The sequence below is a fragment of the Maylandia zebra genome, linkage group LG17 (genome assembly GCF_041146795.1).
Source record: "Maylandia zebra isolate NMK-2024a linkage group LG17, Mzebra_GT3a, whole genome shotgun sequence".
Classification (NCBI taxonomy): Eukaryota; Metazoa; Chordata; class Actinopteri; order Cichliformes; family Cichlidae; genus Maylandia; species Maylandia zebra.
Genome location: NC_135183.1, coordinates 25,306,946 through 25,330,640, shown reverse-complemented (window position 1 = coordinate 25,330,640; position 23,695 = coordinate 25,306,946). Strand labels below are relative to the sequence as shown.

General features: G+C 38.8%; 1 protein-coding gene across 1 annotated transcript; it reads right to left on the bottom strand.

Moving 5' to 3' along the window:
• Nucleotides 1-2,865: 2,865 nt before the first annotated feature.
• Nucleotides 2,866-22,947, bottom strand: mtpn (myotrophin). The gene is made up of 4 exons (XM_004548392.6): nucleotides 22,579-22,947; nucleotides 19,342-19,455; nucleotides 18,397-18,480; nucleotides 2,866-4,281 (listed from the first exon to the last, which is right to left on the bottom strand). The coding sequence occupies exons 1-4, from the start codon at nucleotides 22,648-22,650 to the stop codon at nucleotides 4,195-4,197; spliced, it is 357 nt and encodes a 118-aa protein (XP_004548449.1). The 5' UTR covers nucleotides 22,651-22,947; the 3' UTR covers nucleotides 2,866-4,194.
• Nucleotides 22,948-23,695: the final 748 nt, after the last annotated feature.

Genomic DNA, 23,695 nt, shown 5'->3' with positions numbered 1-23,695 from the left:
GGCTGGGGTCTATCACACCAGGCAAGACCCCAGGTGCAGGCTGTGTAAAGATGCCCCAGAGACAATCCAGCACATAACAGCAGGGTGCAAGATGCTAGCAGGCAAGGCATACATGGAACGCCATAACCAAGTGGCCGGCATAGTGTACAGGAACATCTGTGCCGAGTACAACCTGGAAGTCCCGAGGTCAAAATGGGAGATGCCCCCAAGGGTGGTGGAGAATGACCGAGCTAAGATCCTGTGGGACTTCCAGATACAGACGGACAAAATGGTGGTGGCTAACCAACCGGACATAGTGGTGGTAGACAAACAGAAGAAGGCGGCCGTAGTGATCGATGTAGCGGTTCCGAATGACAGCAATATCAGGAAGAAGGAACACGAGAAGCTGGAGAAATACCAAGGGCTCAGAGAAGAGCTCAAGAGGATGTGGAGGGTGAAGGTAACGGTGGTCCCCGTGGTAATCGGAGCACTAGGTGCGGTGACTCCCAAGCTAGGCCAGTGGCTCCAGCAGATCCCGGGAACAACATCGGAAATCTCTGTCCAGAAGAGCGCAGTCCTGGGAACAGCTAAGATACTGCGCAGGACCCTCAAGCTCCCAGGCCTCTGGTAGAGGACCCGAGCTTGAAGGATAAACCGCCCGCAGGGGCGTGCTGGGTGTGTGTGTATATATATATATATATATATATATATATATATATATATATATATATATATTTTGCTGGCAACGCATACTAACCTTTCAGTCTGGGGTACAGGGATCAAAAGGCTCATAGCAACAGGCCAGAAACCCCATACTCCTATGACATATCCCACAGATACCTTGAGGGATGCTGTTGAATGCCTTCTCTAAGTTCAACTAATAGGCAGATGCCCCTACTGTAGATCTTTCCAGGCAGGCTGAGTAGTGTGATCCCCCTATAATCAGCATACACCCTCCAAACTTCCTTTTTAACCTCCTAGGACCTGGCGTCCACATATGTGGACATCACATTTTGGGTTAGACTAAAATACTCAATTTTGCTCTACATGGGCCTGATATCCATTTATGAGGACATTATGCTGCTACTGTTCTATCAAAATTTTAAACAAATATCCTCGTATGTGGATCTTATTTTTCTTAGAAACAAAAATAAGGTTAAAAAAAATCTGGTAATTCTTTGTTTTTACATTCATCAGGCCCTAATATTCCCAAATATCAAAGAGAAATTAAAAATGCATGTCGTGGAAGAGTTCGGGTCTTAGGAGGTTAATGATGGGAACCACCACCCCAGTCTGCAACTCCAGAAGCACCGTCCCCAGATCAGAATACTTTATTAATCCCTGAGGAAATTATCTAATTATTGTTTAATTATGTTATGTATTTATCTCCATGCAGTGTTGCAGAGGTGTGTCAACCGAGACACTTGGACAACATCCTAGACCTTAAGGAAATATGAGCCAATCTCACCCACTCCAGTGGCCCACCAGCAAGTTGGCTAACTATCTCAGTAACCTCGCTGCTAGTGATGGGCGAGCCATCCCCCTTACTTTGTTTCCTCTATAAAAGGAGTGTCAGCAGATCCCTGGGAGTATTTCTTTCACCACCTGTCTATATCCTCATTCGAAGTCAACAACACCACACATGCATTATACACCATGTGAGTAGAACACTGCCAAAAGTTTTGAGTTGGTGACCTCTGTGCACTATACACTTCAGCATTCACTGATCCCACTGTTATTTTACATGGCCAACCACTTCTTAGCTGACTTGCTGTCATTCCCAGTCACTTCCAGTTTGTCAAAATACCACTAACAGTTTACTGCAGAATACTTAGTAGTGAGAAAATTTCATGACTGGAGTTGTTGCAGCTGTAGCATACTATCATGGTACCACACTGGCATTCAGGCTATGAGAGCGATCGACTCTTTCACAAAGGTGCTTGATTTTATACACCTGTGACCATGGAAGTGATTGTAATACCTGAATTCAATGATTTGGGTGAGTGAATAAATAATTTCACAATATAGTGTAGCTGCCTAAGATGATGAGCACTCTAACATTAGCTATTAAGGAGAGGCACACTAGTTTCAAATTTTTAGCTCATTTTCCAATTATCCCACTTTGTTTACAGATCTTCATTCATTCTATTAACCAATTATCACAAGTTAGAGAAATGAGTGCAACTAGAGTTCATCCCGTTTACTGTGCTTGTACTCTATTACAGCCATTACTTGTGTAGCGCTGACTCTACTGCCACAAGGATTTTAACACATGCAGCAGGTAATATTTAAGGTAAGGTAGTTTTACCAGGACAATCAATGACTGTTTGATTACTTGGCATTATACTGTGAAAGCTCTTTGTGCTGATTGCACAAATCAGTAAATTACGTTAAGTTTCTGCAAGTCCCAAGATAATGCATTTAATGTAATACTAACTTTCAAATCCTAAAAACACCAATATAGAACCGTATCACTTTGATGTTTGCTGAGGTGTTGATGGCTGCATCACACATATAAATGTGGTTTTGGTATCAACAAGTCTGTGAAGAGCATCCCTCTTGGTAAAACATTCTGCTGAAGTCAACACCTCAACAAGATTTTGTTACAAGCAGCACTGTGGTGTCAGCAAATCCCATCTTGAGTGAATTCAGCATAAAAATCACAGTAATGCCCTCATCTAATCCAACTTAAAGGTCACCACAGTGCACAACAGAAATGTGACAAATTTAAGGGAATGCGTTTTGCCACAGAAAATGTGCTTCTGCTTTAGATAATAAAGAAAGCATTCTCACAGCTGACCCATCATTAATCTTAAACATCTTTTTGACAGTCCTTCGCCCTTTCCCTCTCTAGTTTACAAGGAAAATGGATACTGATGACAGATGTGTTTTTTTATATTTTTATTTGTTTTTACAGACTTTTGTCACAACAAAGTCAGCAAGAGCATTCTTTTTTTTGTCTATTGCATTGTTGTAATTTGTTTGAAAGCAACCAAGAGGACAGTGACCATTTCATAGCATAAAAGCAGAGGCAGTTTTGACATGCAGCAAAACAGGCAGGGCTTTGAACTGAAAAAACGAACAAGGCAAGGGGAATAAAAAAAAAAAAAAAAAACTAAAGAAAAAAACCCTACCAACAACTTTCAAATCTGACTCCCATTAACCCATCACTTACAACCCCTAGAGCCCATTAGTTACAAAATACTCAGAGAAGCTGCAAGAAAAGAAAAAAAAAAAAAAAAAAAGGGAAAGGGAGTTTTTGCTCTGAACTCTCACCCAGGGGCGGCAAAATGAAGAAAGTTCTAAAATATCTAATCCTATTATGTGCTGTTAACATTGCTTCAAAAGGGATTGAGTAACACGTTTGAAAATTGCAACATTCAAGTCATTCTAGTTAGCCAGCATGGTGATTGGTCAAAGAATAGAGAATACCTTAATGATGTAAAATTTGTGGAAAAAACACCATTTGATATGTAAGTGATACATCACCAAGTAGAAAAGAAAAATCTGACCTCTGCAGCTCCCTCAGCCAACATCTCTAAAATATTAAGCTTAGATTTGAGGGACAATTTGATCTATCTATAAAAAAAATTAAAGTACAGGAAGAGGCCACACATAATGAAATGTTAACATAATTAAACTTAATCTTTTTAGTCTTATCAAGTATAGTGCAGTGCAAGTAATGTTCATGAGAAACCCTGGCCATAAAATACTTAAACTGTGAAGTTGTAAAAATATTAACACACTACTGATCCATTACAATTTAATTTCAGTATTTTTTTACAACACAACTGCAAAAAAAAGAAAAGAAAAAAAAAGAAAAAGATGTGCATTTACTCGTATATGAAAGCTTTGTGTTTGTGTTATAGAGTCTGTTACTAATCTGAGCAGTGTTAAGATCCAGGTTCAAGAGCACTCCCCAAGTGTTTGGTCCCTAAGGGAGACATAACTGACAAGTCCTTCTGTTAAATGGCTAAAAACAGAGGACTAAGGGGAAAAAAAATCCTATCCCAAAAACCTGGGGAAAAGAGAAATTACAATGTAAGGAAGACCACCAGACAGACAAAATGAACCTCCAACAAACAGACAAAAGCATTGTTGAGACAGAGGTTGATCAGGGTCAAAGGGGCAAGTCCATCTTCTCTCAGGAGATCACTGCATCCATTTGAGTGCCCGTTCATACAGCTGCCCAGCCACCTCCCACACTGTGGTGTCTTACTTGAGCAGAGCTTTTATGGGCTCAGTAGCAGCAGCTTCAAGGGCAGTCATGCCGTCTGGTGATTTTTGGTCTTTGTCAGCTCCCTGTGGAGGAGAGGGGACACAATGTTTACTTGGTGCCTCAAACTTTAGTGACATCTGCTCAAACGTGACAGTCAAATAGTGCATTGATAACGCCGCCGTGAGCAATGTCCAAAGCTTGCGTGGCTACTTAAGAGCCGTACAGAACTAGTCAGACCCAAACTCCTTCATACACACTTCTTATTCGTTTTACCCACATCTGAAGAACTGGGAAGATTAAGGAAACCAAAACAAGGGATTAAAATCGAAGCATAGTTTTTGGACCCAAATTGCACCAGCTGTGATTTAGTTTTCAGAGCTGAACTGTGTACTCAAAAACAAAACTGTTGGCCAAGCACTGAGCCTTGAGTAGATGCATTTGGAAGCCAAGCTAAAGCGAAATCAGAAGAGGTTTGTTCCAGAAATGGGAAAATCTCAGTCTGGGGGGGGTGCATACACATCCCTAATGAACAAAATCATTAACATCAGGAATCAGTTGATAAGATTCAACTGGAAAGAGGCCATGTTAGTTATAAAGTATCTCACAGGTTCAATTGTTCTGGTGTACAAATGCATCTTTCACTTTTTGAGAAAGATGAGTGAAAAACTCATAGACAAAAGTTACGGTAGTTGCCAAAGGAAGAGAGACAAGACTTACTTTAGACTAGCCCCTTACTCATTTGAGCTGTGATAATATGTGTATGCTGACTCTGACACTGTGGCTGTGTAGTTATTGTTATACTTTTCTTTAAGCTGCAGGGAGTCCACCCGGAAGAGGCATGTATATTTGGTTCAATTATAGTGCAGAACCAGCACAAACTGGCAGGCATGCCGACGTCCAAACAAAGCCTTGCATTCATGGTCCGATTATGAATTTTACATCAGCCAAACCCTTGCATACTCAGGGACACAGGAAAGGTATGTAGGACAATCATGAACACAACAAGGACAAGACTTTCCCTTGGTTGACTGCTTTAGGGACGCAGAAAGGCTGTGGCATAAAAGATCTTTACAGAAAAGTGAGGGTGGTCATTCAGACATAAAGCTGCCACATTCAGAGGCTATCAGATCAATGGAAAGGAGTCCATGACTAAGAGGGGCTGAAGTCACACACACTGAGACACAAATCCATTCAAGCTTTGAGGGATAACAGAATCAATGTGAAGGAGATGGGAGAAGAAATAGCCATTTAGATTAGTATGGACAAAAAACACAGACACACACACACACAAAAACAAAGAGAGAGAGAAAGAAACAGGCCACATGTTTTAATGCATTTGTAGTGACAACAGATTTAATGGCAAAGTAGGAGTGGAAGGCCTTGCAGTGGAAACGCGTCCCTTTGTTTAGCTTGCCAAGTTTAGCCTCTTAGCAAAAGAGCTTACAGAACCAAGGCAGAGAGAGGCTATTGTTGCGTAGAGAAGCAGGGCATCAAAAACAATGTGCCCCAGTTCGAGTACCCGGTAGCAGGAGGATGGTTATCTGGGAGCAAATTCCATGCCACAAGAGCAACAGAGCATAAAGCGAGGAGAGGGATTTACCAGGGTTGAGTTGGTAACCTGTCACATCTACAGCTCTAATTGGTAAGGAAATAGAAGACAAAATGAGAGATAGCACCCCCCCTATCAGAACATACTTCACATTTCTTGGCATAATGCTCCTGTCAACACTCTAGTTAAACATGTTAGAGCTCTGTTATGCAACACTTGCGGTATGAAGACTAGTGAGACCTGTTCTCTCACTTTTTCAATGTGAATTTTATACATTTTATCTGATTATTCTGATGGTATCAAACATGCCTGTTAGAGATACTAAGTTAAATTTATGAAATTGTCTTTTTTTTAAGCATTCTTGCAAAGGATTACATAATAAAATTCACATCACTCCCATGTCTGTTAAAAATGATGATGGTTGACAGCTAACGTGTCTTAGCTGGGACATAAAACATGGATGCAAGGAGAAACAGTGGAACAGCTCTTTTCAAGGGGAATAAAATCTGACAACCAGCTTCTATAAAGCTCACTAATTAACAAAATGATAACTGATTTGGTTGTCTGTGCAGAAATTTTTTTTTAAGTGGGGCCAGTCTTCATTGTATAATGAAGAATTGATCTCACACAAAAGCTGTACATTATCAACTACAAAATAAACAATGACAAACGTTTTTTTTTTTAAGTGAAGTTGTGTGAAATTGAGTCTTTAATCAAATCCTGCAGTGTTAAAAACCCCCAAAATAAAACAAAAACAAAACGATGGCTTTGGTAGGCAGATCTTTCAATTTCTAAATAAATAAATAAATAAAAATACTTCCCTCCCCTACCTTACCTGCAAATAAACAAAGGGTTTCTTCAGTGTAATTCATCTTGTCAGAGACAGGGCAGCTTGCCAGGCAAAAAACAAATTTTTTTTTCCTGATAATAATGTTTTAATCTTTTTTCATTTATCTCAGTTTCAAAGTCTACTCCTTCTAACAAGTTAAACAATTTTTGTTCTTCTGTCACTTAACTTTCCCTGAAAATGCAGATTCATGCATACCAGGTACCTGATAACCAATTACCATAATCTCTTACTCTGATGTAGGGCTGCCACAAACGATTATTTTGATAGTCGACTAGTCACCGATTATTTATGCGATTAGTCGACTAATCAGATCATCATCCACTGGACGTAAAACTACAGCTTATTGCACCAGCAGCATCTGGTCTTATATAACTATCATTAGCTTACAGCTTTAAGCTTTTAAGGTGCTAACTAAAAATAAAGACAAGATGATAGTTTATTCAATTTTAATGAAATTTGCAGATTGTTTCGGTGAAGTTTAATAAACTCCTTGCTATCTAAAATATAACAGGACACCGGAGTATATTCTCCAGCATCTCACACTTCTGATAATCAGCTGTCTGCTTGACGTTTATTCAGCTGTGTAAAAACTATAACTTTAATCTCAGCCAAACCGATTTACTCAGGAACAAATAAAATACTAAAAAAAAGCCAAACAATAACATTTTTAATTTATCTAAGTGACTCATATATATTTAACCTGAGTCGCGAAAGACGGCGGTGGGTTTGAAAACAATTTGCCGGGAGTCCGGTGTTCTCACGGCGCTAGTGACCTAGCCCCCGGCTAGCTATCGAGCTAGTGGGTAACAGACGTCTCCGAAAACGTCGGAGCGCTTTTGAAAATTTGTGGTGTCCTGATAAACTGAGCAGATATTTGAGGTTTACACAGCTACATTCTCGCCTGAAAATATGTTAAACGTTTATTTTGTGACCCAGAAAGAATAATAAGAGTAATATTAAAACTAACTAGCTACCGCCATTGTTGGAAACTAAGCTGGGCCGCGCTATGAATTCTGGGACACAGCTGCTTCTTCTTCTTCGGGGTTTAACGGCAGCTGGCATCCTTGTACATGCTGTGCTGCCATCTTCTGTTTCAGTCCGTTATTACACTCTTAAATCCTGCTATTATTCCTGCGTCTTTTGCGATCTTACAAAGCTTCAAACGACACGTCGACTATTAAATCAGTCGTCGACGATTTTGATAGTCGACGTAATCGTGACTAGTCGACAAATCGTGGCAGCCCTACTCTGATGTGCTACTGGGTAGAGCGATATGGCCCAAACTTCATATTTCGATATTGTTTAGCTGGATGGCGATATACGATATATACCTTGATATTTTTTAAACCAATAAAGTAAGAACAAAAAGGGAGTTCTTAGTCAAAGCCATGTGTCGCAGATGTCACACAGGCACTTTTATTAACATACAGTGTAGATGTACATTTAAAAAAAAAAAAAAAAAAACAACTCAGAAATAAATTATCAGCATCTTGATGCTGGCTGCAGGTGAAGCGATGGGGAGGGGGGAGTTGTTTTCAGTGAAGGAGAGAGGCGGGACAGAGTAACGTTGCGTAGAGACAAAAGTGGACCAAAGAGAGGCAAACCAGCGGCTCCACAAGTGTAATTATAACGCAACATAGACTATATCGACATAAACGATATTGTCACATCTTATCTCTCGTATAAAAATCTATCAATCTTTTTAAAAAACAAGATATATTGCCCAGTCTTACTATTGGGAAAAGAGGAGAGGAATGGAGATGATTCTCTTTATCCCTTCCCTTTTCTCCAGCTCTGGAGAGGACATTAGTCGTCGGTTCAGTCCAAACTTAATCAACCCTACAGACTAGAGCTGGGCGATATGACCCAAAATTCATATCTCGATATTTTTTAGCTGGATGGCGATATATGATATATATCTCGATGTTTTGTTTTTTTAAAGCCATAAGGTAAGAACAAAAAGAGAGTTTAGTCAAAGCTGTGTCCCAGATGTCAATCAGGCACTTTTATTAACATACAGCATAGATGTACATGAAGAAATTACTCAAAAATAAATTATCAGCATTTATTAAATAATAATGCTCCATAAATAAAAGAACACAATGTTGTTTTTGTGCATAACAAAAAGCTCACAATTGTGCAGTCAAAATGTAAACTAAAAGACGCTGAGCATAATAACAAAGACAGACAGATTTCACAGCTGCTCTGTTCCCAACTTCTACTGCATGACTGACAGCCTGGAGTTTGAAATCCTCTTTGTAACCGTGTCTCTTAACAGGTGCCATTTATGATCCTTACACACACACACACACACACACACACACACACACACACACACACACACACACGGTAATATTACGTTGAAGCACAGTACGTATTACTCCGCGAGGCTCCATTACGGTAGCCGTAATGCTAACTTGTGGTAACTCGTTAACAGAGATTTGCAGTGTTCATCTTGTCGTTGCCTGCAGGTGAAGCTATGGGGGAGGGGGGAGTTGTGCTCAGTGAAGGAGAGGCGAGGCCCAGTAATGCAGCGTAGAGACAAAAATGGACGAAAGAGAGGCAAACTTGCGGCTCCACAAATATAATTATAACGTAACATAGACTATATCGATATAAACGATGTTGTCACATCTTATATCTCGTATGAAAATATATCGATATTTTTTTAAAAACTCGATATATCGCCCAGCCCTACTACAGACCTCATCAACATTGCAAAAAAAAAGCATTACATGTTGACTTTAGTAATAATCACTGCCTTCATGGCGACAAATAAGCCTTCTATATAGGGCTGTTCGATATAACGATATATATCAGATGATGATATAAAAACGTCTATCGTTTCATTTTACGCTATTGTTTCGTGGTGTCGCAAAATAAACTCTTTGTGGCAATCTTTTTTCATTGTTCTGATGGTCACTGTAGTGGCTATATTAATTTCTTAAAGTTCTCTATTTCTCTTATATTTTATATAACCACACTACGGACGGACAAGCGCCTGTTTTTATGCGTTGTGTTTAGCAATAACGACGGTAAAACCATCGCGTGTCCGCTTGTTTATGTACCACATAAACCTTTCACAATAAAGCTCAAGATCCTGTTGAGACTTTTCAAAATAAACGGAATCACGTGAAAGAGAAGATTATTTACGGATGAGAATTAAAAAAGGAGCTACCAGGTGCTAAAAAATAAACCTTAGACTCAAACGTTAGAACAGGCTTTTCCCCGCAGCACGCCGTGTAATAAATACTCAAAGAAAACGGCGGCCTTTACAACTTATATCTAAAAATTAGGGGTGCAACGATACACAAAATTCACAGTTCGGTTCGATACTTTGGTGTCACGGTTCGATATTTTTTCGATACAAAAAAAATTTTCATGCCTTTTTAATTTGTCATTTATTAAAATTATAAATATATATTTTAACTCAAAAGCACTTCTTCTGGGCTATATTCTCAGCAGCATATTAAACATATCAGGTCCCCATGAGGAGAATCATGTGCTAACAGCTGTCTAAATGACTCGGGTAAAGTTTGTAGCATGCCTGCTTGTTGTTTTTGTCTGCTTCCACTTATCTTTGCACGAGGATGATGTCAGCGTAAATGTGCAGTCATATTCGTTGTGTTTAGAGATGGACCGATCCGATATTACGTATTGGTATCGGTCCGATACTGACCTAAATTACTGGATCGGATATCGGAGAAAAATAAAAAATGTAATCCGATCCATTAAATATCACGAAAGCACCTCACAAAACTTGCAACACCCCGTAACTCACCTCAGAACGTTAGCACATTGGAGCAGTATGCATCACGTGATAGAGCGGCTGTGGCATGCGGGACCTGTCGGTGGTCTGGATAGCATGTGGAGCTTCGCTAGCAACCCGGCATTTCATCTCCGATAAAGTTATCCCGAGAGAAGTAAAGCAAGTGTGTAAGTCCATCTCTGAATGTTTGTAAAGCATTCCTGCGTTAAGCTTAACAAACGACTGCCTCTTCTTGCTGCTACTTCAATCATGAAACTGCTTAACGATCAGCTGATCGGCTTTTCTGTCGCGAGTCCGTGACTCTAGTTTGCTTTTGGCCCACTTTGCACCAGAAAGAGGAAACCAGCGGCTGAACAACAGCAGCACGTTTAAGCTTGATCAGCTATTGTTAGAATGTATTTAATATTACTTTCTACTCCAGGATCTTTTTCTACGTAGCTGACGCTGGTAACTGTGCAGGGGCGGATCTAGCAAAGTTTAGCCAGGGGGGCCGATAGGGCATTAACAGGGAAAAGGGGGCACAAAGACATACTTTTCTTTCTTATTCTCATTTAAAATGTCTAGCTTTTAATAAATAATTATCTGACACCCAAAGTTTTAATTTGATGTAAAATGAATAGAAGTCAATTACTGTATATAGTAACTATTAAGTCTAATATATATACCCTAGTAAGCTATAGTACTTTTTCCTTTGGGAAGGTACCATCTGTGCAGTCTGCAATTTTGTTGAAGAAAGATGTTGAATCTATTTAATATTTCTTGAAAAATAATTGATTTCTGTGCATTTTTTTTTTTTTCACACTGCATCAAATTAAGGTTGATTACGTCGATTAAGCATCATGAGGTGGAGCGTGAGGGGTGGTTCCCTATTTTTTATTTATTTATTTTTATTGTTGCTGGGAGTTGGAACTCTATTAGTTAGGTTGCTTAATATATATGCTAAGTACTCTTTAAAATACCAGAATAGGGAGGATGGTGTAGGTTTAAGTTTATTAGATTGATCAGTATTGCTGAACTATGAAATATTTTTTTTTGCATACAGGTATAACAGAATAGCTTTAGTGTAGTTGTTGTTTTAAACTTGAGTATGAACTTATACAAAATGCAGCAAGATATTTAAAAAACAGTTTTGTTGATTAAAAAACACTATATCGGATTCATATCGGTATCGGCAGATATCCAAATTTATGGTATCGGTATCGGACATAAAAAAGTGGTATCGTGCCATCTCTAGTTGTGTTCCCACTAGTGCTGTCAGCGTTAATCTGGAATGACGTTAACGCCACAACACGGCAAATCTTCGTTAACGAGCTACCGCGGATTGCCCCGTGCGTGGGGCTGGACGGCGTCAACGTGTTAACGAGCTAACTGCGCTAACGCAGTAGTTCCCACCCATGTAATTGAGCATTGCGTGGCACATCTGACATACTGTTTTACTTTTGTCCATGACGCGGTTACCTTCAGGGTCATACCTCACATGAAAACCAAAATAGTTCCAAAGGCCACATCTGAATGAGGGTGGGGGAGGTTCAATTTGCCATGTTGCAAGGAGAGCTTAACTTCTGTCTCGCTAGCTTGTGCCGCACTCAGTGGATCTGTGATCGATTACTCCGCCTAGGCTGCACTGTCGAGCGCAGATCCACTGAGCTCTCAACACAGACAGCATCGTCAGAAGGAAAATTGATAAAATAAATTATTACATATTACATAAATCGATACATATGCGTACCGAACCGAAAGCACTGTATCGAACGGTTCAATATTGATACGAGTATCGTTGCACCCCTACTAAAAATGTATAGTTTCATGCATCAGTTAAAATACTCGACTCCAGCTACATGACACGCAGCCGGAAACACTTCCCGCAAGACGAGTTGCCCGAGATTCACAGAATTTACAGAAAATGTTAAATTTTTGTGATTTATATCGTTATCGGGACGATAGAATTCTTATATCGGGATATGAGATTTTGGTCATATCGCACAGCCCTACTTCTATATAATAAACACAACTGCATAATTTGTACCACTATATTTTAGGTTCTACCATTCTCATAATCATTACCTTCTCGTCACCAAACATACTGTCAAAAAGTGTATACTGGAGCCATGCCAGAGATAATGCTTCAAATCCGTATTTATGGTCGAGTTCCAGTAATAGTGCTGGCACAGTCTTCCTTTTTTTGCCTTTCAGGATACACCACGCTACCCCAACGGCCAAGCAGCTCACTGGCACGCTCCTGACACCACTTAGAGTAATGAGCTTTACTCAACTTGAATAATGACCCCACATGATCACCTCACTGTCCAAACACTAGCCAGTCAAAGACGTTGATGGCCAATTGAGACACAGACTAATGAACAAGAATAGACTCCCAGCGTGTCTCCAGTCAAAATAAGATACATCATCACCCTGGATTATACAGCTACACAAAGCAGCAGTGGGTCAGTAATATAATGCCACCAACATGCCAAAATGTCCATTAAGTTTTCATTATGACTGTTGTGAATGGAATGCATAAGTCTTCAAATATTGAGCCAAAGCCTCACTCAAAACCTATTTGAAGCACAAGATTTTCAGACTATTGACCTGCTGTCCGCAATCAAACATTACTGAGCAGTTAAAAGGGCAAATTTTTAACACCCAGCGATAAAGATAAGATCAATACATGTATTACAACAGGATGTGCCAGAAAGGCTCTGGGTGAGATACGGTGGGGGGTGGGAAATAAAATCTAGAGGTGGGGGAAAAAAATCGATACTGTGTAGTATCGTGATATTTTGTTTGCTAATAATGTATCGATACAGGGACAGCAGAAATCGATATTTTGTTACAAAAAAGGTTTTTGTGCTCTGACTTCAGAGCATGTTGATCCTTTTTCTGAGCAAGAATCCTGACATTCCTTCACTGTCCAAATGTGTTTAACTTTTTTTTGGCAGCAATAAACATGACAGTTTACTTATTTTAATTTAAGACATGTTTTATTTTAATTAAGTTTAAAACTTTTTTATTTAATGTAAAATTATATTTTGTTTTAATTTACTTTCAAATTCTTCAGTTGCTGAAGGGGCTGCATAGTTTTCATAAATTGCATAGTTCAGAATAGCTATAATTGTACCAGATGGTTGCATTCAGTTAAGTTGGACTAGACTGTAATACAAACTGTTCAGTTTGTCAACAATAAAACTGACTGAAATGAGAGAAAGACTGAGTGTGAGACTTTGATATTAGATAAAATGAATATTGATAAAGTTTACCTTTATGTACAGAATCTGAATATCGCAAAATATTTTAAAAAATTGCAATAATATCGTATCGTGTGTTAAGTATTGTGATAATATCGTATCGTGGGATGTTTGGTGATTCCCACCTCTAATAAAATCCTTTTATAAGTTTATGGTAATCTCAAAATATGAAGCAATAAAGACCGCAAGTGTGCACTTTTACCCCCCTCAAAAAACAAAAACACTTCAGTGACAAGTGAAAGATGTTTTATACTAGAGTGTGTATATATATTATCTATATAGTTAGGATAAATGTTCCATCCATTCTTTGCATAAAGGGCAGAGAGAAAAAAGGAGGAAATCTTTAGGGATGTAAAAGACACAAAAACAACAGGTACTGACTTCAAACAGTACTGTACTTCTTCCTAGACAATAGCAAGTTCCCATTAAAAGAAAAATGTGTGTGTATGCCCTTTTATTGCTGACCTAAAATTTACTGGCTGGTCTTTGCAGGCTGTAGTCAGCACTCTTGGCCAGGATCTTACAGCTGGGTCACCTTTGGGGTAATAATGGCCTTTCATAATTCATTAACAACAACAACACGGCACACAGTTGGGGGCAGGGGTCAGCTTCCATGATGCACAAGGGAACCACGCCATTTTTAATCTGCCAACACAAGAATGTCTGACAGTCCAACAGTCACAATTCAGTATTCTCAGTGGGCTCCTTTTATCCAGTGTAATGTGGCAGCTGTGCACAGCTACAGGTGCTGCCAGACAGAGTGGATTTACACTAGCACTATCATTGGTGTAGCTCTGAAATATCTATTAATCTCATGTTGGGATACATGGGAAGTTTTCAAAGCTTTCATATGGATATACTGAGACCTGCTCCCTGTGGCAACTATTAGCATCTAGTGTTAATTATTGATGGTACTTAGTTGGAATTATTATAAAATCAAGAACTGTGATGAATTAGGACCACCTGTCTTGTCCGATATGATACTAGCTTTTTGAAAGTCTACCAGTAGCTGGATAATTCATGAGACTTCAGTTTAAATTTACAATTGTGATCTACAATGACTATGAAAACAAGACAATCAATGTAAAATTATTCATATTTCCTCGTCATAGTCCTTGTCATAACAAAACTCATTTTACTTGTGTAATAAATCACTCACACACTTTTTCTTAAGTTGCTGTGCTTTCATCCCTCTCTAAAACAAAACTTACCCAAAGGTCTTTGATTTACAAAGATGAGGCACTACATGATACAGCTGCCTATTTTAAATGCAGAAGAGCTTCTGACTCTCAGAAGGATGTTCTGTGACTGGCAGCAGAAGAAATTAAGGAAAATAAATGCCAATAATGAAGTCTTTTTTTTAAAGAGACAAAATGAGCTTTTAAAACCCAAATTTCTCATTGTAATGTGAAAGTGAAATGTGGCTGTGTGATATTAACACTCTTAGGGACATTAAATGCATCATCTAGTGACAGCTCAGATCTTAACTTGAAGTACACCGCTTAGTTTCAGCAAAGAAATCATTCTATAACGTGTCATCTTTCAATGCTTAAATAATAGCTCATTGGATATAAATATGGTCTATGGTAGGAATAAAAAGCTCTGAGTCAAATGTATACTTAAGTCAGAAACATGCAATGTCAAATGCGTGCTGACATGCTAGCAACTTTTATAGCAAATGACTTGCTGTATATAGTTTCTTTTTCCTGTCCGTTATTTCCTTCAGTTTATCTTAGTGCTGATTGCCAGCTGACAACAGTTTTCCGCTCTTGGCTGACTAGTTACAAGATTCTGGTGCCTTTGTTGATAGGCAGGACAGAGTTTGCAGCTGCGCTGCCAAAAATGCAGGACTAATACAGCTGATTAACTGAAATCAGTTGGTGGAGCATACCACAACCATGCCTCTCTAACCAAACACTGTTGTTTCCCCATATACAGATTATGGTTTCCTCTTTTAAAATGCCTTCTTCAAAGTCCCATTCAACCTGTGAACCTATTAAAAAGTCTGTCTGGCTGCTGGCAATGAGATTGTAAAGACTGCAAAAAGTGACTTCCCCATTCTGTAGTGTGACCCCTCCCCACTTCCCATTACTTGATGCTACTGTGAAACAACTGTGTAGAGGAGCTTTCATTTACCCTGCCTCATTAAGCCTGGCTGGAAACAGACAGCTGCTCACTCACCCTCAGGCCCCTGATTCTCACTCTCTCTCTGAATTCTTCCCATATACACATAACAGTCTGGAGCAGCCTTTGAATGATGCTTTTTCATGACATGATGCAGTCTTCCACAATGCAAACTCCACTCAATCAGTGGTGGTGTACTTTTGTCAATTTTTATAGTTTGGCTTGAAATTTGGAAAATGACACATTTGTTTGAAGCACATTTACAAAGCTAAGCTGTCCGACTGAAACATCCATGTTCTTTGCATCATTGTTCAAATAAGCTTTTTTTTCCCCACTTAAATTTAATAATAAACATGTACCGAGATAGAGGACCCAGTCAACTATATACCTGCCTGCTTCTTTAAAACATCATGAGTGTTATAAGGTGGAGGGTAGGGCTGGGCAATTTGGCCTAAAGTTCATATCACGATATAATTTGAAGCATGTGCGGTAACGATATATATCGCGATATTCTTTTCTTCTGTATAACGTATTTTCCACACTATAAAGCACACTTAAAATCCTTTAATTTTCTCAAAAATCGAGAGTGTGCCTTATGTATTGTGGAGATACAGAAATTATTTTATTGCTGCCATATAATCTGCATCATTATAATTGCATTAATAACATTCTTTACAGCATTATTTCATCTAATAATATTTCTCACAGTATTGATACTGCATTACAGTTGTTTATTGAAGATGTCCATTTGAGGATCCTTCCATTATGTTAACTTTTATTACAAGTACGGTTAGAAGTATTTTATACACATTGCATATCTGTGCTTATTTTGAGTTGATGTTCAGTTCATTAAGGGTCTTAAGCTTCACTGGCATGACTGTCCAGGTGATACATGCTGAGGGAAACTAGAACATAGAAGGATAACTGCAATGCATGCTTACAGTACATATAATACATATAATCTAGGAATGTGTCCGGCCAAAAACTCCCCCTTCAGGTCCCAAAGTCAAACGAACACTAAGAGTTAAAAACTGTCTAAATTCCTTAATCTTTAATAAAATCATCAGCGTTGCTGCTTTAGCAGGTGTAACAATTAAGTTTAACATCCATTTAATTTATTACATTTAACAGAGTTAAAAGTTAGAAAGGAAGTTAGCTCCCTAGTTTCCACCTAAACATGACATACCATGTTCTGACTGAGAGATTTTTGAAACTAAATAAAACGTACAGCTCTGCTACCACTTCCAAAATAAATGAAGACAGAAAACTAAACAGCAGTGGCGTTTGTAGGGTTACTGAAGTTGGACTACCTGGTATATAATGTTGTGCTACGTGATTGCTAGCGACACAGCTATGTTAGCATAACATTAGCACAGTGAAGCTGAAGGATGAACACCAACTTTTTTTCCACTCATTAAAAGTTAACGTGAGGGATTCTGGTGGTCAGGGACAAATGCAATCGTATAGCAGGATGCTATACATGGGGCAAACGTCAGTCAGGAGAACAACTAAGACTATTCATCCACAATATGAGGTGAGTTATTAATATACTGCAACAACATGGGAATAGAAAAGCTACGAGAGAATTCAACATTAATGAATCAATGTTACGGAAGTGAAGGAAGCGCAGTTTTTGGCTTTCCCCATATTTCAAAAGTGCCTCATCTCTTTGCTATGACTGTCGCCTGGCATAATTTGCAGGTGATAATGGTTTTAGCCGCTGCGATGCTTTAAACCAAAACAGGCGCAGCTTGATGACATCATCAACATGCGCTATCGCGATAGAGAGGTATAGTCAAAATCTCTATCGTTGGCCAAATTTATATCGTTTCTATCGTATATCGTTTCTATCGCCCACCCCTAGTGGAGGGGTACACAGAAAAAGATATGTGTGTGTTAAAATGAATGTGTGACATTCATCCTCCACAGGGCCATCAATTCAACTGCAGTCGGGCTCATTTGGTCAGTAGTGAAACAGTAGCTACAGCTGTCCTGATGGGTAGAAGATGTGTCATTATGCCAGGAGTGCATACACTTTTGAGTCTAACATTCAGGTAAGACATGCAAGAAGAAACACTGACTTTGTAAAAGAAAGCTCACCACTTACAAATGAGTCTGTCTAACTGTGAAGGAACTGCAGAAATGTGTATTCTAAGGCCAGATGACGCTGGATAGATTGGACATTTATTATAGTATTCCTGTTATTATGTTGTAGTGTTACAGCCAATGCCAGCTGTGCCTGACTCTGTTCTGTGCCTCTCCTCACAGCTGTGACTAGATCTGCACATAGCAGCATGTATTTTTTTGGACCCAAGTAGCATTTAAGGTACTTCCAGAGCTAAACACCTTAGGGAGGCTAATGTGGAGGGATGGAGCAGAGACTTAGATGAAGCCAACGGCAGTGCTCCTATGAATGAAAGAAACAAACAACAAAAAAGCAAGTGCACAGCAGCGACAGTCTGCGATGCTCTATGAACATTCCAGCACAGCCTCCATAGAAATGTGTTAAAGGGCTTTTTGTCCAATGAGTTACCTCATCAGCACTCATGGCTCACATGGAACCACTGATACATCAGCATGCACTAGTGGGTGAAAGACACCAGTGCACTCCTTTGTGCAGATGCTTACATACGCATACATGAACGCAATCAGGGCACCAACCTTTTCTAACAGGAGCTTGACACATGAGAGATGACCCTCAAAACAGGCAGTCATCAGTGGAGTAAACCCATGTTTGTCTGGAGCCTGTGGAAGAAGAGGATGAGAGAGGAATGAGTGAGAAGAAGAAGACTTTTGGTCTTTGGAGGGAAAGCAAAGATTGTATATTGTTACACTTTTAAACTCTTGTTTTAAAAAGAAAAAAAAAGTCTTTTGATTTGCAGATACCAATTTTCAGAGGGTGAGATGCACCGTGCTGATGTGAGTCTTCCTGTGCAATGAAGATTTAGAGACTTCCTACTCCTGATCATTAGAGTTAAAGCATCCATGTCTCATTGTAAATTACTAACACATGATGCTTTCAAGGTAAAAAGCAATTTAAAAGACTTTTGTTGAATCAGGCCACTACCACACCTTCTGAAACTACAAGCCTCAAGGGGCCATCAAGGTTAAATGTGAGAAGGGGTTTTCTAGCATAGAAAATTTGGGGCTTTCAAAGAGGTTTTAGCCTCACACGAAAGGAAGATTACCTGAACTACTACTGAACTTTTTTTAAGAGGGGCTTAATTTACTAAGCATAACAGGAAATGCATAGACCTCTGTTAAGTAAGGCAACACAGACTCACTGCCCTAACTGCAAGCGGATCAATTGTGGTTATGTGCGTCTCATGAGAAGCCCACTATGACCCATAAAAAACCCCTGCTGAGGCCTGGCCAACTCACTGGTAAAAAACAGCCAATGAACAGTGGGTAGAAATGTATATGATAAACTCCGTTTTATTAAAGCCAGGTTGCTTTTGTTTACACAAATAATGGTTTGTTTCTAACCAGACATTAGACAGTCAAAGGAAGGAGACACAGGCTCTGTTATTTTTGTGGTCACTGTAGTGCTGAGCAGTAGGCAAATTAATGCAAAAAGAATGAAGCTGAGATAGTTGTAACTCTTACATTGATATCTGCCCCCTTAGAAATGAGGAACTCCACCACATCTGTCTGACCGAAGTCTGCAGCATAATGCAGCGGCTTCCTCCCACCATCGAGGGTCCGGTTCACATGCTCAGCCTAGAGAAGGGAAAAAGTACACATTAACAGGGATGAGATCGCCTAACTTGGCATTGCCACAAGCCAGTATGGTGTCTCTTAGTTTAAAAAAACAAGACAAAAACAAAAAAGAAAACACAAATCAAAGCCCTTCAAAAGAAGGTAACATCTATTAAATCATTTTTTGCTGCTTGGACCCATAATAAAACACAAATTGGTCCCAGCGAGGGCTGGCAGTCCTGACTTTTTCCCCAGAAGTATATGAATAATTACTTGCCTGTATAAGGACAAAGGGAAGTGAAGCAAGAAAAGCATTCATCAGCTCAGAAAAATGGGTATACTATCAAGAATATAGAAGTATAGGAAGCCCTAGAAGATGCATTAATATCTTGTAACACAAGACCTTCATATTATAAACACCTAAGCTGGGGATGAAGGCTCAGGTGTTGGTTCTCCTGGGGCAACTAAGATCAACATTAATGAGATAGCAATAAAATGGACAGACTAGGCAAACAGCATTGAGAAATACTGTGCATTATTGATATCAAAACTGTATGAGATTACATATGACCTCAAGTTTTTACATTATTATTAATATTATAGTCATCTCCTGACTCTAATTCCTACATTAAATTTGCTACAATATTTACCATGAAAGCATAAAATGAAGACTCAACCTGCTACGGATCTCCAAATATGAATTTTTCGAAGCAGACACATTGAATTAATATGGCAGTAATGTCACATATATATTTAGTTTCATGAAATAACTGTTGTGAAAGGACTCAATATAATCTTGTACATAAAATAAATCCAGTTTTATGTAGACCTAAAACCTTAAGGTTACACTTTGGAAAAAAACAAAACACCACATTTCTTTTTACTCTGCCATTTCTTGGGGTCAGATGAACATGGTCAGTTGCACACAAATTCTGTTCTATTACCACTAGATATTTCTGAAACAGAATCCACACCGCAGCACTGCCTTATCAAAAACATCCTTGTAGGTCAAATTCAACATACTGAACACAATGTTTGACCTTACCTCTCATCTTGCTAAGTCCTGTAGCTGATTGATATCAAACCTCAAACTTCTCTAAAAATGTTTAAATGTTACTTTCAGTGGTTGATAAAATTAAACGTGCTCCATTTATACTATAGAAAAAGGTTAGTTATTTTTATCTACATGTTTCGTCAATGACACAATTACAGCTGAACACAAGAAACCTCACTTCTCAGAAGTCACCAACTGTAATCATGAGCTCGTGTCAATCATTTGTAGTGGTGGTTTATATCAACAGTTCTTAAAGTGCGGTCTTCGCCTCCTGCAGCTAACACACGCACACAAAACTTCACACAGTCCCTCCTACACTGGCAGCTCAAGTAATTGATCTGCACAACACTGAACAACAATTTGTCAGGAATTTGAAGAGGTCACTAAAGCTGCCCTTTCAGGAACACTGAAGGTTATTCGGTATGGCTACTAATAAAATAATAATAATGGTAATGTGGGAACTAGGCAGCAAAAATTATCAGTCCGAGAAGCTTCTTCAGTTCTAAGGTCAAATGGCGGACAAATCTGGGATTCGCCGCCATTTGACCTTAGAACTGAAGAAGCTTCTCGGATGAGAGGCGAAACGTCTTCAAGCAACTTAAAGAAGTCCAGACGCTTTTCTTTGCAAGCTCCTTTGATTAATACATATTATTAACAGGACAGTTATTTGTGTCTAAAAACTTGTGCTTTTCTTGACGTCACAGACTCAAGGTGAAAAAAAAGAAAGGAAAAAAAAAAAAGAAATCTATCAGTGACTACATAGAAACAGTGGCAAGCACTTTATGGTGCCAAGTTGAACAAGTATAGCGTTACCTCAGACAACCTAAAAAATAAATTAATTTTTTCTTCTTTTGCTGTATGTAAGAGAATCTTAAAATATGTCACATACTTGGAGACGGTATGTATAGTTTTGACCCTGTGTGGAAAATTGTATGCTGTAAAATTATTCCACCCTAGAAAAAGAACAGTTGAAATAAATAGTTAAAAGTACCAAATTACCATGACGATCACGATGAGTGTATGTAAACAGTCATTTATACAAACACGTGATTAATAGTTGATGACACAAATAGAACAAGACACTAAGAAAAAAGAAAACACTTCTGTCTTCCCAAAAGTCACCAACATCCTGAGCATTATCAGTCTTTAAGAGTTTGATCAAAAACTATATGTAGTTTATGTATATATATGTATATGACAATGACAATAAATAAATACTACTACTACTAGTTTCACGTATTGTAAAACTTACATTGGAAACTAGCATTTTACAATTTAAACACATTAGTGAGCTCTACTTTATGAGGAAGCAAATATAGATTCAGTTAGTCATTTGTGGGAAACAACTGAGTGTAAATCATGTGGCAGTAAAACTATCCAGCTACTACCCAACTACAAAATCCGAATGCAGGCGTGTTTCCTAAGGTAGCTGTTTTACAGAAACATCTCTGCGTGGTAAGCATAGGCAGAAACCTTCTCATCAGGCTGCTCCAAAAAGAGCATGCTGGCATTAACGAACGCTGCAGTTGCTGTTAGCCAAGCCTCCATCTCCTAGACTACAGCTGAGACCACCGCCCAGTAAAGCTGACTAGACACTGGCCCTGTCTGCTCGATTAGCCGCTAGCATATAGCTAGACATTTGCCTCAGCTCTCTTAACAACACGCTTATAGAAGACTGTAATATGCGTTTTCTAGTAACGTACATACTGTGCTTAAAATACCCAGTTACAGTAACATTGTTACTGGTGTCAAGAGCCGTTACCCGTGTTACGTACCAACAGATACCATAGTTGGTTAGCTAACCAACAAGTTGCTCTCAGCGGAAAGTGATAATGGATTAACTTTAAACACGTCTCGTTACCCGTAAGACGAATTAAAGCCAGTTTAAAGGTGCACACATTACCGTTAATGTTACAGACCCAGAATGTCCCAACAGCTTTTCAATTCTGGATTACCTAACTTAACATTGCCCAACTCCAGCTAACGCTAGCTCGCTAGCAGCTCTACGAACTAGCGTTGATTACCTTAGCTATGCTGACTGTAGTCAAAAAAAGCACAACAGTGGGCAAGTCAAATAACAGCTAAATTACCGTTTGCAGTGTGGCTTTGACCTCATCCAGGTCCCCGGTCTTCAGTGTCCAAATCAGATCTTTATCGCACATCTTTTTGTTGTCGGTTCGGTGTTGCACCTTCCTTGTTGTACTGCCGGGGGTTTGACAACTTATCTGCTAGTGTGTTAAAAGTTAGCTAGCTGAGGCTAGAAAACTACTACTCTCGTCGAGGCTAATACAATTTCAGCTAAATAAAAATACTCAGAATAATAATTTTTGTTCGATATGGCGACTCAATGACGAGTGACGGGGAAAAATGGTTCACGAAAAGTTCTAAACGGCAAAGTAGCAAACAGGTATCCGCCTTTCTGCAATCCAGAAATATTTCCGATGCCGTTACCCGGAAGAGAATATTTATGGAGAAGTTTATGCTGTTCTGTGACGATAAGGAGTTACTTAATGCAACGCATATGACTCGTCAGGATTTTTGAATATCCTAATTTGTAACAATTATTTACAGTTCCTGAATAAACATATACAGAAAAGTATAATTAAATAAGCTATTATGTTACCATGTAAAGTAAAACGGAAATTCGTTCCTTATCTGGTTCTGCATTTAAGTTTTTTCGCACTTTGTCTTCACATCTGAGTATACACCGTTTCACTGTTTTTCAGAAATGTTTAACTGAAAAAATTTAATAATAGAAATAATAAACAGACAAAAACATTCAACTCCACTACAGTTAACGATGTAAGAAAACAAACCCATATGCCTAGTTACAAAATCCAAATGCAAACTATATTACATTCTTTTTACATTGTCATGTTAAGCCATAGCGCCACAGTAACCAAGGGAAGTCAAAATTATAGTTTCACATGTCTTTAAATAGCTATGACCAAACACCATATTCGTTTTTCTCCAAATTGCTGTGAACTGACATGGCCTTCAACATAAGTTTAATTTTTATTCAGAGCACAGCCTGGGTTTGAGCTACATTATTTCCACTTTAAAGCAGTCCTTTTTTTTTATCTTCACATGTAAGTGGTTTATTATTAGAACACAAAAAACACCTGAAGATATGTAAAAAAGAAAGACGTCACATATACTTAATAGCCACTTTATTAGGTATACTTGTTCACCTGCTTACTAGCACAA

What these genes read in the sequence shown, in the direction of transcription:
- mtpn (XM_004548392.6), bottom strand. Translation starts at nt 22,650, where the DNA reads ATGTGCGATAAAGATCTGATTTGGACACTGAAGACCGGGGACCTGGAT. An exon ending in CTAAGGGGGCAGATATCAAT is followed by an intron (nt 18,481 to 19,341) that starts GTAAGAGTTACA and finishes CTTCTTCCACAG; the next exon opens with GCTCCAGACAAACATGGGTT. An exon ending in TCAAGCTCCTGTTAGAAAAG is followed by an intron (nt 4,282 to 18,396) that starts GTTGGTGCCCTG and finishes TCTCCTCCACAG; the next exon opens with GGAGCTGACAAAGACCAAAA.